Raw genomic sequence first — 13,807 nt, forward strand, 5'->3', positions numbered from 1 at the left:
TCTGTTCATCACCACCCCCTTTTCTGAATCGTTTTTGGCCACTATAGGTGTGGCAGGGTATACTCAGACATGAGTCCCTTTCTCACTGCTCCATCAGGATTCAAGCAAGCCGGGCCGAAGAGGCTGAAATGCCAGAAACCGGTCCCCGGTAGCTTGTCTCCTTTCTGGTGAAGAATTGGCTTGGTAGTTTGGTCTGCCCTGTTCCCATGATGCACTGGGCCAGGGACAGACTAATTTGCATATAGCCAGGTTCTGAGCTGGGATGGGGCAGTGAGATAAATAACGGTGATGGATCAAGCCCTGATCTTTGGACTGGGTAAGAGTGGTCTGCTTAATTCAGACACTCTGTTCATCACCACCCCCTTTTCTGAATCGTTTTTGGCCACTATAGGTGTGGCAGGGTATACTCAGACATGAGTCCCTTTCTCACTGCTCCATCAGGATTCAAGCAAGCCGGGCCGAAGAGGCTGAAATGCCAGAAACCGGTCCCCGGTAGCTTGTCTCCTTTCTGGTGAAGAATTGGCTTGGTAGTTTGGTCTGCCCTGTTCCCATGATGCACTGGGCCAGGGACAGACTAATTTGCATATAGCCAGGCTCTGAGCTGGGATGGGGCAGTGAGATAAATAACGGTGATGGATCAAGCCCTGATCTTTGGACTGGGTAAGAGTGGTCTGCTTAATTCAGACACTCTGTTCATCACCACCCCCTTTTCTGAATCGTTTTTGGCCACTATAGGTGTGGCAGGGTATACTCAGACATGAGTCCCTTTCTCACTGCTCCATCAGGATTCAAGCAAGCCGGGCCGAAGAGGCTGAAATGCCAGAAACCGGTCCCCGGTAGCTTGTCTCCTTTCTGGTGAAGAATTGGCTTGGTAGTTTGGTCTGCCCTGTTCCCATGATGCACTGGGCCAGGGACAGACTAATTTGCATATAGCCAGGTTCTGAGCTGGGATGGGGCAGTGAGATAAATAACGGTGATGGATCAAGCCCTGATCTTTGGACTGGGTAAGAGTGGTCTGCTTAATTCAGACACTCTGTTCATCACCACCCCCTTTTCTGAATCGTTTTTGGCCACTATAGGTGTGGCAGGGTATACTCAGACATGAGTCCCTTTCTCACTGCTCCATCAGGATTCAAGCAAGCCGGGCCGAAGAGGCTGAAATGCCAGAAACCGGTCCCCGGTAGCTTGTCTCCTTTCTGGTGAAGAATTGGCTTGGTAGTTTGGTCTGCCCTGTTCCCATGATGCACTGGGCGGCCAGGGACAGACTAATTTGCATATAGCCAGGTTCTGAGCTGGGATGGGGCAGTGAGATAAATAACGGTGATGGATCAAGCCCTGATCTTTGGACTGGGTAAGAGTGGTCTGCTTAATTCAGACACTCTGTTCATCACCACCCCCTTTTCTGAATCGTTTTTGGCCACTATAGGTGTGGCAGGGTATACTCAGACATGAGTCCCTTTCTCACTGCTCCATCAGGATTCAAGCAAGCCGGGCCGAAGAGGCTGAAATGCCAGAAACCGGTCCCCGGTAGCTTGTCTCCTTTCTGGTGAAGAATTGGCTTGGTAGTTTGGTCTGCCCTGTTCCCATGATGCACTGGGCCAGGGACAGACTAATTTGCATATAGCCAGGTTCTGAGCTGGGATGGGGCAGTGAGATAAATAACGGTGATGGATCAAGCCCTGATCTTTGGACTGGGTAAGAGTGGTCTGCTTAATTCAGACACTCTGTTCATCACCACCCCCTTTCTGAATCGTTTTTGGCCACTATAGGTGTGGCAGGGTATACTCAGACATGAGTCCCTTTCTCACTGCTCCATCAGGATTCAAGCAAGCCGGGCCGAAGAGGCTGAAATGCCAGAAACCGGTCCCCGGTAGTTTGTCTCCTTTCTGGTGAAGAATTGGCTTGGTAGTTTGGTCTGCCCTGTTCCCACGATGCACTGGGCCAGGGACAGACTAATTTGCATATAGCCAGGTTCTGAGCTGGGATGGGGCAGTGAGATAAATAACGGTGATGGATCAAGCCCTGATCTTTGGACTGGGTAAGAGTGGTCTGCTTAATTCAGACACTCTGTTCATCACCACCCCCTTTTCTGAACCATATCATTGCCCAGCAGACAATCAACTGGCACGGTGGGGCTTACGGCAACTCGAAGTGAACCTGCAACCCCTCCCCACTCAAAGGGAACCTCGGCCACAGGATAGTGGCCCATTCTGCCGTCAGCCATCGCGGCTGGATGAAGTACGCCTGGAATTACCTGCTCTGAGGATACCAGATGACTCCTTACCATAGTCATGCTGGCTCCTGTATCTCTCAGAGCTTCCCCTCTATGGCCATTGATGGTGGCCCACTGCCCATACTTGGTAGTATTTGAGGGCACCTGGATCTTTGGAACCATCTCCCGATCACCCAGGGACACTAAGGTGACTCCCGCCCACTCCCTCCCCTTAACTAAGGGCATCTCCTCCCCGAGCACTACACTAGCAACTCCCGGGGCCTTTCCTCCAGTGGGAGGGGGTGGTCTCTTTGGGCATTTCACGTCTCCCTTATAATGTCCAACACCACCGCACTCAAAGCAATGGACAACCCTTGGCTGCTGACTCTGGCCAGGATTAGGGTGCTTTTGTGGGTTAGCCTTAAAGTTGGAGAAGGAACTTTTCCCCTTAAAGTTATTTTGGGGGCCTTTGGAGAACTCCTTTTTCTTATTATCTCCCCCTCTTTCTTCTGGGGAGCGCCCTGTCCTGACTTCTGAGAATCTCCTCCCGTCCCCCTGGTGGACACTCGGGTACTTGTCCAAATGTCCGCCTCCTCAGCAAGCTTACGGGGGCAAGTACGTTTGCTGTCTACCAGGTGTTGCCTCAGCTCGGAAAGACATTTCTCGAGTAGATGTTCCTTGAGTATTAGGTCGTACAACCCTCGATAGTCTTCCACCTCACTACCTTGGACCCACCCATCTAGGGCTTTCTTGGCATAATCCAGGAAGTCAACCCAATTCTGTGAGCTCAGTTTGTGGCTGCCCCTAAACCTCTTCCGGTATTTCTCTGGGGTCAACCCAAACTTTCTGATGAGCGCCACCTTCATGGCGGGGTAATCTACCTGCTCCTCCCGGTCTAGGGATAATAGGGCATCCCTACCTGTTGGAGGCATGTAGCGGTACAATCCACCACCCCAATGCTTCTCATGGATCCCATGGGCTCTTAAGGAGACCTCATAGGCTGTCAGCCACTTGGCTATGTCGTCTCCAGCGGTATAACTGACGACCACATCCTTGGGTAAATGAGGCCTGGGCTCCCTGACAAATTCCTTTGACTCGACACCCCCCGGAGTGATGTTACGGGCCTGGAGGTCCAGCTCTCGTAGCTTGAGCTCATGTTCCATCCTCCTCCCTTCTCTCTCTCTCCTATCCTCCATCTCCAGCTTGGCCAACTCCCATCTGAACTGTCTCTCCTCTCTCCTGTCGACTAACTCGGTCTCTGACAACCCTCTTGAGGATACACTGCTGCCCTCCCGTGAGGCTACCTTGGGGCTGATTGACATCTCACCCACCCCCAGGGGACATTCTGCAGTTACCTCAATGACAGTACCTCTGTCTGACTCCTCCTCCTCTACCGTTCCCTCCGGATGTGCTTCCACCCAGGCTCGCAGACTAGTACGGAGCTCCTCTCTTTTGGCCCCTCGCCTAACGAACACTCCCCTTTCCTGACAGAAATCCTTGAGCTGTGCCACAGTATAGGTCTCCAGCTCTGACATTTCGAATTCCATCTTGTCAGTGAAAAGTGTGGACAACCACCGCGAAGTAGGTTATAAGGATATGAGACTCTGAGGGTCACCTCCACCCACCTCCAGAAGAGAATTTGAAAAAAACAAAATGTTAAATCAGAGGGCCGCTGGGAGAAAACTCCGGGTGTGTACCTGTGACGCACACTGAATTATTATGGGGTACAGAACAAGCACGGCTCGCAATCCCACCCGCTGAGCACCAATTTTATGTTGGACCTGCGATGGGCAAGCCCAGCACAAAGGGGGGTAGCTTGGCTCAAGTGTCAAGGCAGTGAAGGCTGTAGTGCTAAGCCGGCTCTGACCCAATAATAACCCCCTGCACAGTCACACTAAATAGAAGGACACCACACCACTGCTGTAGAAAAATACGATTCATTTATGTAAAAGTTCTCTGCTTGTGAATAGGGATCAATTGGAAAGCACAGTTACATTTCACTTTTCACAAAACTCCGGGATTCAGGTTAAGAATAAATACAGGGAATAAATACGATACATAGGAATTCAGGAATACTGGTATTGCATAAATATTGAGATTAGCTCTGTTCAATAAATAGATTAAATAGCAGGCTCAACTGTCACCATTACATGAATTAAATACCACTTGTACATAGCGCATTACTTTCTAGTTCATTTAGTCTTCAAAGCCACATTTCCATTTTAATAACGCTGCCACCAATTAGAGAAAGTCATGCAGTTGACTCTGGTAAGTAACACACTTTTAGTAAATGGTTGTTTACAGTACTTGTGGAGTTCTGAGGACTGCCTGCGGTCACACGGTGGGCGGGGACTCCTTTTAGTTCACTCGGGAACTATGCGCGTATGACTGGAAAAACAAGGAAACCCAGTAAGTCCTTCATTCGGCCCTACGCGGCCACCGGGGAAGGATGTCCGCTGCCGGTGGGGGTTGACTCGAGCCTGCAGTGCTACTGCGGGCTCCTAGGCGGCTCAGTTCGACGTCGCTGGACGGACGAACGGCCGCACACAGGGATTCTTGCCTTCAGCGCTCACTTAACTCAATGTCGGGCACAGTTCCACTTTACCGCGGCGCACCAACAGGGGAATCAGATTTCCTCACAACGGCTGGATCGATTAGCGATTCAGTCGGGCACAGTATTCTCCTACGCCAGCATCAGGGAATTCACGGGCTCCCGGGACCTCCCTCCCACTTCCTCACGCGGGGGCTGGTCCCGCCTACGGCAACAGTTTCCCGGGTCTCGGAAAGGGCAGGGATGCAGATCCCGCCCAGTAAAGGCCGGCCTCTCCCCGCCCCGGCGCACCACCTCACCTTCTCACTTTGGGCACCAACCAGGAAGCGCACAACGCCGGTGGGGCTCGGAGACGTCCGAGTTCCCCGCGCTTGGTGCTACACGTGGAGGGGGCACAGGATGAGGTCACGGTCACGGCGATCGGGCACACACCTCGCGACCCGACTTCTTCCTCAGTCTGACGCCACCGGGGGGGGGGGGGGCGGGGAGGCACACAAACTCGGCCACAGTCTTCTGGGGCACAGAGGTGCTAGCTGGGCAGGCGCTGTAGGCGCAAGGGTTCAAAATTACGCCTGACTGGAACATCAGTCAGTATCCACAATATTAACCCTTGCCACACTACTGCCTGTTCTCTCAGCCACCTCAAGGGTAAGCAGGGCAGGTGTCTTCTCTGGTGTCAAGTCAGGAATAGGGGTCACACCTCTTCAGCAGCTATCAGCATCTAGGTGTAGTAGTCTAATCAACTCCCCTCTCTCTTCAATAAAATGGCCGCCAGGGTCTGGGCTTTATATAGCCAGAACCCTGAGGTACTGGCACCAGCCAGAAGGTTCTAGAACCTTCCCTGGCTGTGTCAATGGGTTGACACATTCTGAGGTGTCTTATGGCCACTCACAGCCACCGTACTGGGGCTCTGGAGCGGCCATTTTGTGTACCTGAAGAAATCTTAAGAATTCTGAAGTAATCAGAAGGAAGCTGGAACTGTAGGTTCTTAAGTTACTTTATTAGATAAGATGTTAAGTTATAAGTTATAGAGATAACCCCATCAGGAGCAGCTGTCCTGCTGCTCAGCCCTTACTCAACTGACATTCACAGCACACCAACATTCCAATCATCTAACATTCCACACATCGTACATACAAGCTGAGCAGCAGGGAAACATAAGTTACAACATATCTCCCTTTGTTATGGGTTCAATTGCATAAAGCAATAAAATGGTTGTCGATAAGATGCACTCTAGTACACATAGTCAAAGATATTAAAACAATGTACTAAAGTACAAATGGACAACACAAACAAAATAATTCAAACACAATCCGTATTCCTTCCTGAATTGAACAACTATCTTCATCCTACATCCTTATGCCACTAATTATACAAGTTGGCCAGACCAGTATAACAAGTAAGACACAAAGGAACAAACTTAACGCAACAACTCATCCATACTACGGGAAACCACTCACACTCTCAAGCATACCTTAGCATGCACATAACAAGTACAACGTAGTCGGGAAACCATGTGCACACAACAAACCCAAACTGGACATATGCGGCAAACAACTTGTGTTAATGAGTGGTTCAACAACGTGACGCCAACTCACACGCAAGAACCATTGGGAATAAACATTACCAAAGGGTGACTATATACTGCATAGCCCCCATATATATGAGTTAATGAGTTGCCTAACATCTAAACATACTCACACACAACGTAAGTTGTGTAACAACTCTTTGGTGAAACAATCACTGACACCAAAACTAAATAACCAATGAGTGACTATATACTGCGTAGTCCCCAAATAACCAAGTGACCACATACCACATAGCCACACAACCAAGGGGTGGCTGTATACCGCATAGCTCTCACAAATTTGAGCTAATGAGCCGCCTAACATCTAGACAACCCACACACAACACTAGTTGTGGAACAACTCTTGTTATGTTAGTACCAACACCCTAACTTCACAACTAAGGGGTGACCATATACTACATAGTCCCCACAAACATGAGCTAGTGAGTGGCCTAACAACTTGACACACTCACACACAACGTAAGTTGTGTAACAACTCTTTGGTGAGACAATCACCGACACCCAAAACAAAATAACCAATGAGTGACTATATATAGCATAGCCCTCAATTAACCAAGTGACCACATACCACGTAGCCACAAAACCAAGGGGTGGCCATATACTGCATGGCTCCCACAAACATGAGCTAATGAGTCGCCTAATATCTAGACAACCCACACACAACATTAGTTGTGGAACAACTCTTGTTACGTTAGTACCAACACCCTAACTACACAACCAAGGGGTGACCATATATTACATAGTCCCCACAAACATGAGCTAATGAGTGGCCTAACAACCTTGACGCCAACCCACCCACATACCTCAAGTGTGGAACAGCTCTTGGTAAATTAAAAACCTACGCCCAAACTCACCAAACTCAAAATTAAGACTATATAGCAATCTATACACAACATTAACACATAAAAGACTTTTCCGGTGCAATGTCTGGGACACATTCCATTTTATAGTCACTTCAGGTACAGTTGCAGTGGCACAGTCATTTCTGGTGCAGTTTCTGGGACATCTTCCTTTAAATAATCACTTTATGCGCAGATACAGGGCACTTTCCTTAAATGGTCACTTCAAGTGTAGTGTCTTGGACCCCTATGCAGTTCTTGTAACTTGAGTCCTATAGCTCCTCGAAACAGTTTTCATCTGTGGAACTGGCCGTTCAACATTGATTTCTCTGAGTAGTGTTGGATTAATACGCTGCAGCACTAATTACCACAATTATTTTCTTGAGTCCTGACTGTCTCAACCCATGCAGGCTCGTGCTCCTAAAATCAAACGTTACCTTCAAAACTGCTGCAGACGCACAAAGGCCTCATGGACTGCCTCTCCTTCCCAACAACTATTTCGGTGTTTACTCACGAAAAGTAGACAGATCATGCCGCCTCTCTTCTCCGTGTTTCTTTCACATTGCTAGGCAACCGTCATTGTTGCTGTGGAAAGAGTAATGGCTGCAATCACGTAATTGAGAGATGCGCGAAGACGTCAACACGTAACTTAACGGGTCACTATGAGTTGCGGCTTCTGACTCACGAAGGATGACGATGGCAGCATTCTTCCATGCAACAGAGTCTCGTGGTAAGTGTCCGGTTTCAAACGACGCACCAAACCAACTGTATGTTGCGCTGGCTAAAATTTTGTTCTCATTCAGTTGCACTAAATAGGAAAACATTAATGTGAACACTAGACTGTCGAAGCACATTTCTGTTAGACTGTTTAGATTGACTAAAAGACAGGCACAGGTACTTAGAAATCCGAATGCTGTCTGTGGTCGCTTTTTTTTGTTTGAGTTCACATAAAGCAGCTCGTCTTTAAATGTAAATACCGTTGAGGCAGTAACTCTTTCTCGTTTAACAGTCCACACTTGTCTGAGGCACGAAACTCTTATTTTCCTAGATCGTTAAATTGCTAACAAATGCCTTTCACTTTTCTCTGAGGCTCGATTTTATGCCCCCGAACAAGCAGTCAACTTTTAAACAAGACCGCAGTTTTAATTATTCTCTTGAATTACACTTATCTGGCATTAATCAGTTTGATTTGCGCTGTAAGGTCACGCAGAGTCAACATACACATTTCCCTGAGGCTCAATAACTGTCATGAGTCTGGTAAACCAGGGTTTCAGGGCGACCGATGTCCGGGTCACTGATGGGGTTAGATTGCCAGATAACTTACTAGACATACTTTAAATAAAAAGTCATTTACCTCGAGTATGCTTTGTTTTCTGATTCACAATAGTTTACTGGATTCATTTTTCATCCGGTCTCGTTTCTGTTTTGACTTCAATATTCTTTGAATTTTTTCATGCACGGGTTCTTCAACAAATCAAGTTTTGACTTCTTTTCTCCTTTTCTTTGTTCCAGTCAAATACTTCTTTTCCTTATAGTTACTTTTAAAATTTGCACGCGTAGTTTCTTTTTGACAGTGATCTCCAGATGTCGCAAATTGAAGTAATCAGAAGGAAGCTGGAACTGTAGGTTCTTAAGTTACTTTATTAGATAAGATGTTAAGTTATAAGTTATAGAGATAACCCCATCAGGAGCAGCTGTCCTGCTGCTCAGCCCTTACTCAACTGACATTCACAGCACACCAACATTCCAATCATCTAACATTCCACACATCCTACATACAAGCTGAGCAGCAGGGAAACATAAGTTACAACAAATTCCTGTCAGGAAAGCGCGCCAACAACAAAGGGCGCCAAAACCTCAGAAGGTCAGGGTTCAAGGAGGCTCCAATGGGAGTCACTCTCATGAGGAAAATATGTGTCCACCATTTTAAGGTTAAACACACACAGGTTGCCAACCTCAGTTTTAATGGCCACAGGTTTCTCCAGGCGCCTTGTACATAGGTGCCAGAAACCTTGTGAGCAACTGGGTGTCAAGGAACACCTAGCCCCATGAAACAACACACAAAAAGGTCCTGGTAGACAAATGAAAAGCGACAAATTTTGGGAGGTACAGGGGAACAAAAGAAATTATAGTGGTGAGGGGACTCTCAGAAGCAGACGGGTCCAACAGCCATCTTTTCCTAACTAAAGTATAGAACTTGAGAAAAAACATAACATGATTTGTGGACTGTGCAGAAATGTCATCGCAAGGACATGGGCATAGGGAATGAGATCAATCGTTCATATTTGGAAAAGTGACCCTGATATGAAAATTGCCAAGGCGTAGGCGGGTTAATACCAGCCTATCGTAAGTTCCTAATGTATTTATCAGGTATGCTTGCGTCCCTGATTCAGTCATGATCAATTGATTTGCTCTTACAGATGGTTTCATAATATTAGTAGACAATCTAATAGTCTCCAGATGGTCGATGCATAACAACTTTAATTCCTTCCTAATGACATGATTCAGATTATCAGGACTGGCAACGTACTCTGGATATCCTAGATCATTTGCAAATTTTTTAACATATGTAATCCAAGGAATTTGATATACCCCGTGCAGAGTCAGACAGTCATTAATCTCGTCCCGATTTAGACCGGAAGATGTACCGATCCAAACCTTGTGCCATAATAGGATTGGCTGCATTTTAATCAGGTCAGACAAGTATAACAGACTCAATTCAGAATGGCAGATAAACGTAGCTGTGCTATTTGGTACTGCTAGGAGGTATCTTAGGAACCTATTCTCTCCTTGCTGTAATAGCTCAACATTTGCAAAGCCCAACTACCCACTCCATACATGGTAATAGGAATACATTTTGCTTTATAGATTGTCAATAAATCAGCAGTTGGACGCTTTCCTAACTTTCTGGCAAAGTTTGTCAGTGCTCCTATGGCTTTGCAAAATAACAGTTTTCTGGAGTCAATGGCTTTGACACATAGATCCCTTCTTTCAAATACAATACCCAAATAAAAGAAATGGTTGGTAAAATCGAGTTTCCTATTGTTTATATAAATATCTCAACATTTGACATTGGGCCTACTGCATTTCATGGTAAATGTTTTGATAATATTTACATTAAGGTCTAGATTTGACATATAGGTAGCAAAGCTAGACACTATTTTCTGCAAGCCAAGAGTAGTACGGGCCAAAAGAATGACATCATCAGCATATAACAGTGCTCCAATTGGCCATTTGCCAATACATGGTAAGCCCTGACATTCACTTGACAGTGTTGCTCTCAAGCTGTTAATATAAAGAGTGAACAGAAGGGGGGCTAACACACACCCCTGCCGCACCCCCTTCTTAACAGGGAAATTGCAACTGAGTTTGCCACTTCTCCCGTAACGAACCCGGGCCCGGGCATCTAGATATGACTGTTTCAGAATATGTATAAGTGACGGATCCACCTCCATGGTCTCTAATATGCTCCATAACTTTTGATGGTTGACACAATCAAAAGCTGAACTCAAATCAACAAAACACAAATACAAATAACCACTTTTGGCCTGTAGATATTTTCCCAACATGAGGTTTAGATTTAGGCTCTGTTCCACTGTGCCCATGCCTTGGCAGAATCCATACTGTAGCTCTGAGATTATGCCCTTGTCCTCAGCCCAGAGCTGCAATCTATTTAAAACAACATGCCCGCCCACCTTTACAAGGGAATCCAAGAGTGATGTAGCTCTGTAACAGGCCGGGTCATTGCAATTACCTTTCTTAAAAATGGGGACAAGTATGGACTCCGTCCAGGTCGCTGTAAATCCATGAATACAACAAGCCCTCAGAACCATGGTTAAAAGTGGGCCCCACAACGAGGGGCAAGATTTAAACAAATCCACAGGGATACAATCTGGTCCTGGGGCTTTGCCTCCCATACTCGCATTAATAGCTAAAGTCAACTCATTAACATTAAAATCAATATCGATTGGGAGATAACTTGAGGGGTTTATTCTCAGGGCCTCATCATTTTGAGGCTAGAAAAATGAGTTACCCATTGATCCTCCCCTATTGTTATTTCAATACTAGGTAGTTTTCTGGTAACCAGAAGAGGTGTGTTCACCGCCTTCCAGAAGCCTTTCATATCTTTCAAGTATGGAGCTTGCCTAAAGTATTGCCATAGTTCTGTTCTAATAGCAGTTTTGCGCTCTTTAAGAGATAGCTTGCACGCTGCTCTAGCCTGTTTCTTAGCTCCCGAATCTCTCCTAGGCTTATGTAAGGCGGTTATCAGGGCTGCATGTGCTTTAGAGCATTTGGAATCAAACCAGCCTTTCTTGCTGTCTACCTGTATTTTGCTTTTCAATAATAGTTTATTTTGTATGGACAGAGATATATTTCTAAAAGAGCTAAGGATATCAGACTCACTAACTGAAGACAAGCCACGGCTGTTAAAGGTGCTGCTAAACGGAATGGGTGGTAAGCAAAGATCATTTGCAAAGCCCAAATCCATAGTGTATTTAAGCAGATTTAAGTGATCTCCAAAAGCGGAGTGCATGAAATGGGAAAATTTTTATCATCATCAGATGCTATACCACAGATGTCTCCTTCAGCGTATGAACATGGTCCAGAGTTAAAATCCCCTCCCCAGATTATACAAAGATCATTATTGGTGTTCTTTTGGATTTTATGCAGATCTTTCTGTAGGTGCTTCAGAGTTTGTTCAGTGTTCAAAACAGATATATTGTTATAAAAATGTAATAACGCTTTGCAATGAGAGTTATCAATGTGCAATTTTAGCACCTGGTAATGGGGTTTGGACTCCTCAAAGTCTACCTTGCATGCATTCAGCCTGTACGGAATATAAGTACATAAGCCACCCTTTTTCCTCCCATGACTAGAGGGAACTGCCGGTGTAAAGAAAATGTTGTAACTGTTAATATTTTGCATTACATCTGACCAGATTTCTTGGATACATATAATATCGAAAATATGGATAAATTAGAGCCAGGCAGGGTTAGACCATTTAGTATTAAGGCCCGCCACGTTCCAAAAAAGAATTTCCATTTGATTGGTCCAAAGTGCGCGATGGGTTGCACAGTTATTGTGGGGAAGGTCAACAAAAGAAACATTAGGATGATGACCGTGGCTGTTAGGTAAATAAATGTGAGGGGTATTTGGGATTTGTTGGTGTTCTCTGTTCTCAATATTGCAATCTGCAATAGTATCTCTCACCACATCACCAGCTTGCTGGACATCGAAGACCCCATACTACAATTGCCGTAGTCACCACGTGAGAGACGTATTATTTGATCATTACGGCCATGGACCTGATGGTCCGACAATAGTGAAATAGGACCAAATGGATTATTTGCGGAAACTCAATTTTGGACCGCATGGCCACTTCCATTAACAAGTCAATCTCTTTCTTCCAAAGGGGAAGGGATATCAAATCTATTTTGCAGGGGTGCATTGAATTGGGAGTGGTTTATCGGTTAAATGAATCTCTTCTGCAGGGGCGGCTCTAGGCTCATGGTGACCCTGGGCAGGGAGCGTAGGTAGGGGGCACCGGAAGAGGGGGTCCGGGCGGGGCGGAGCGCGGAGGCCAGTGAAGAGGGGGGAGGGGGGTCAGGGTGTTTGGAAGTGGAACAGAGCCTGAGGCCGCCAAATCCCTGCCAGGGACCACCACGCAAATCTGTATCCGTCCTCAGAAGATTTTTATATTAAGGATATATATTGGCGTGGTGGCCCGTGGGGTTTGGTGGCCCTGTGCAGGGGCACAGCTTGCCCATGCCTAAGGCCGCCCCTGTCTGCTGTGTTACGTGGGAGGTATGTTTAGTTGAGGGATAGAAATAGGCCAGGGGCAGTACATTTAGTCACGTAATCAGAGTCTTGGCTGCTCAGAATCTCATGTGTTAAGCTTGGAGCTCTGAACGTAAGGACAATACGTTCTCGGGGAAGTGTTTTATCCCTTTTACCCACCCATCCCACTCTTCTTGACATTTTAATCTCCCTGAATAAGGCCTCTGTTGGGCCGGTTTTGGACTCGAGCCAGCAGAGAGCTTTATTTCATAGGGACTTCCAAGTTTTGGTTGTCTGTGAGGTAAGTTGCAGTACATCCATCAACATTATTGTGTAGGGAGTGGCCTCTGGTGGCAGGTTCAAGCACATGTCCTCCCCACCATCCTTAACCATTGAAATTACACGAGGGGAATGCGATGGTGAGGAGCCTCTGGGCTTAACATGGGCTGGTACTTTGTTATGCTTTAAATTAGAGGTACTCTTACAACTGGCACACTCCCCGGGTGCAACCTGTAGGGTGTCGGACTGAGAGGGATGGGCTACCTTACCATCAGTCAATACACACCGTGGGCTATTATGCAGAGAATTAGCAGTACCTGCACCCTGTGCTTTACTCAATAAATCCTCAATAACAGAAGTCTTGGCCAACAATTTCTCTAGGGGAGCTAGATCTAGCTTGTGGTTGTTGGGGGATTATCAGGTCCAATGCCCTTCCTCAGGACCATAGGCTCTGCAGAAATATGAGGAGTCTCATTGTGGCAAAACAAGTTAGTCAGTACACTGTCCAGGTGCTCCAGGCATCCACGCAATAGGGCAAAGTTTTCTATCAGTACTTTGGT

General features: G+C 46.5%; 1 protein-coding gene across 2 annotated transcripts in view; it reads left to right on the forward strand.

Moving 5' to 3' along the window:
* The window catches only part of SLC6A20 (solute carrier family 6 member 20), a 436,355-nt gene that overhangs the window by 30,000 nt on the left and 392,548 nt on the right, over window positions 1-13,807 (forward strand). The window contains exon 1 of one of the 2 annotated variants that reach the window (XM_078688164.1): window positions 7,787-7,920. The exons of the other annotated variant lie outside the window; for it this stretch is intronic. Within the exon in view, the coding sequence (XP_078544290.1) occupies window positions 7,881-7,920 (40 nt within the window). The 5' untranslated portion in view covers window positions 7,787-7,880. Of the gene's footprint in view, window positions 1-7,786; window positions 7,921-13,807 lie in introns of those variants that run through there. 2 annotated transcript variants of the gene reach the window in all.

This window comes from Lissotriton helveticus, chromosome 4_1 (genome assembly GCF_964261635.1).
Source record: "Lissotriton helveticus chromosome 4_1, aLisHel1.1, whole genome shotgun sequence".
Lineage (NCBI taxonomy): Eukaryota > Metazoa > Chordata > Amphibia > Caudata > Salamandridae > Lissotriton > Lissotriton helveticus.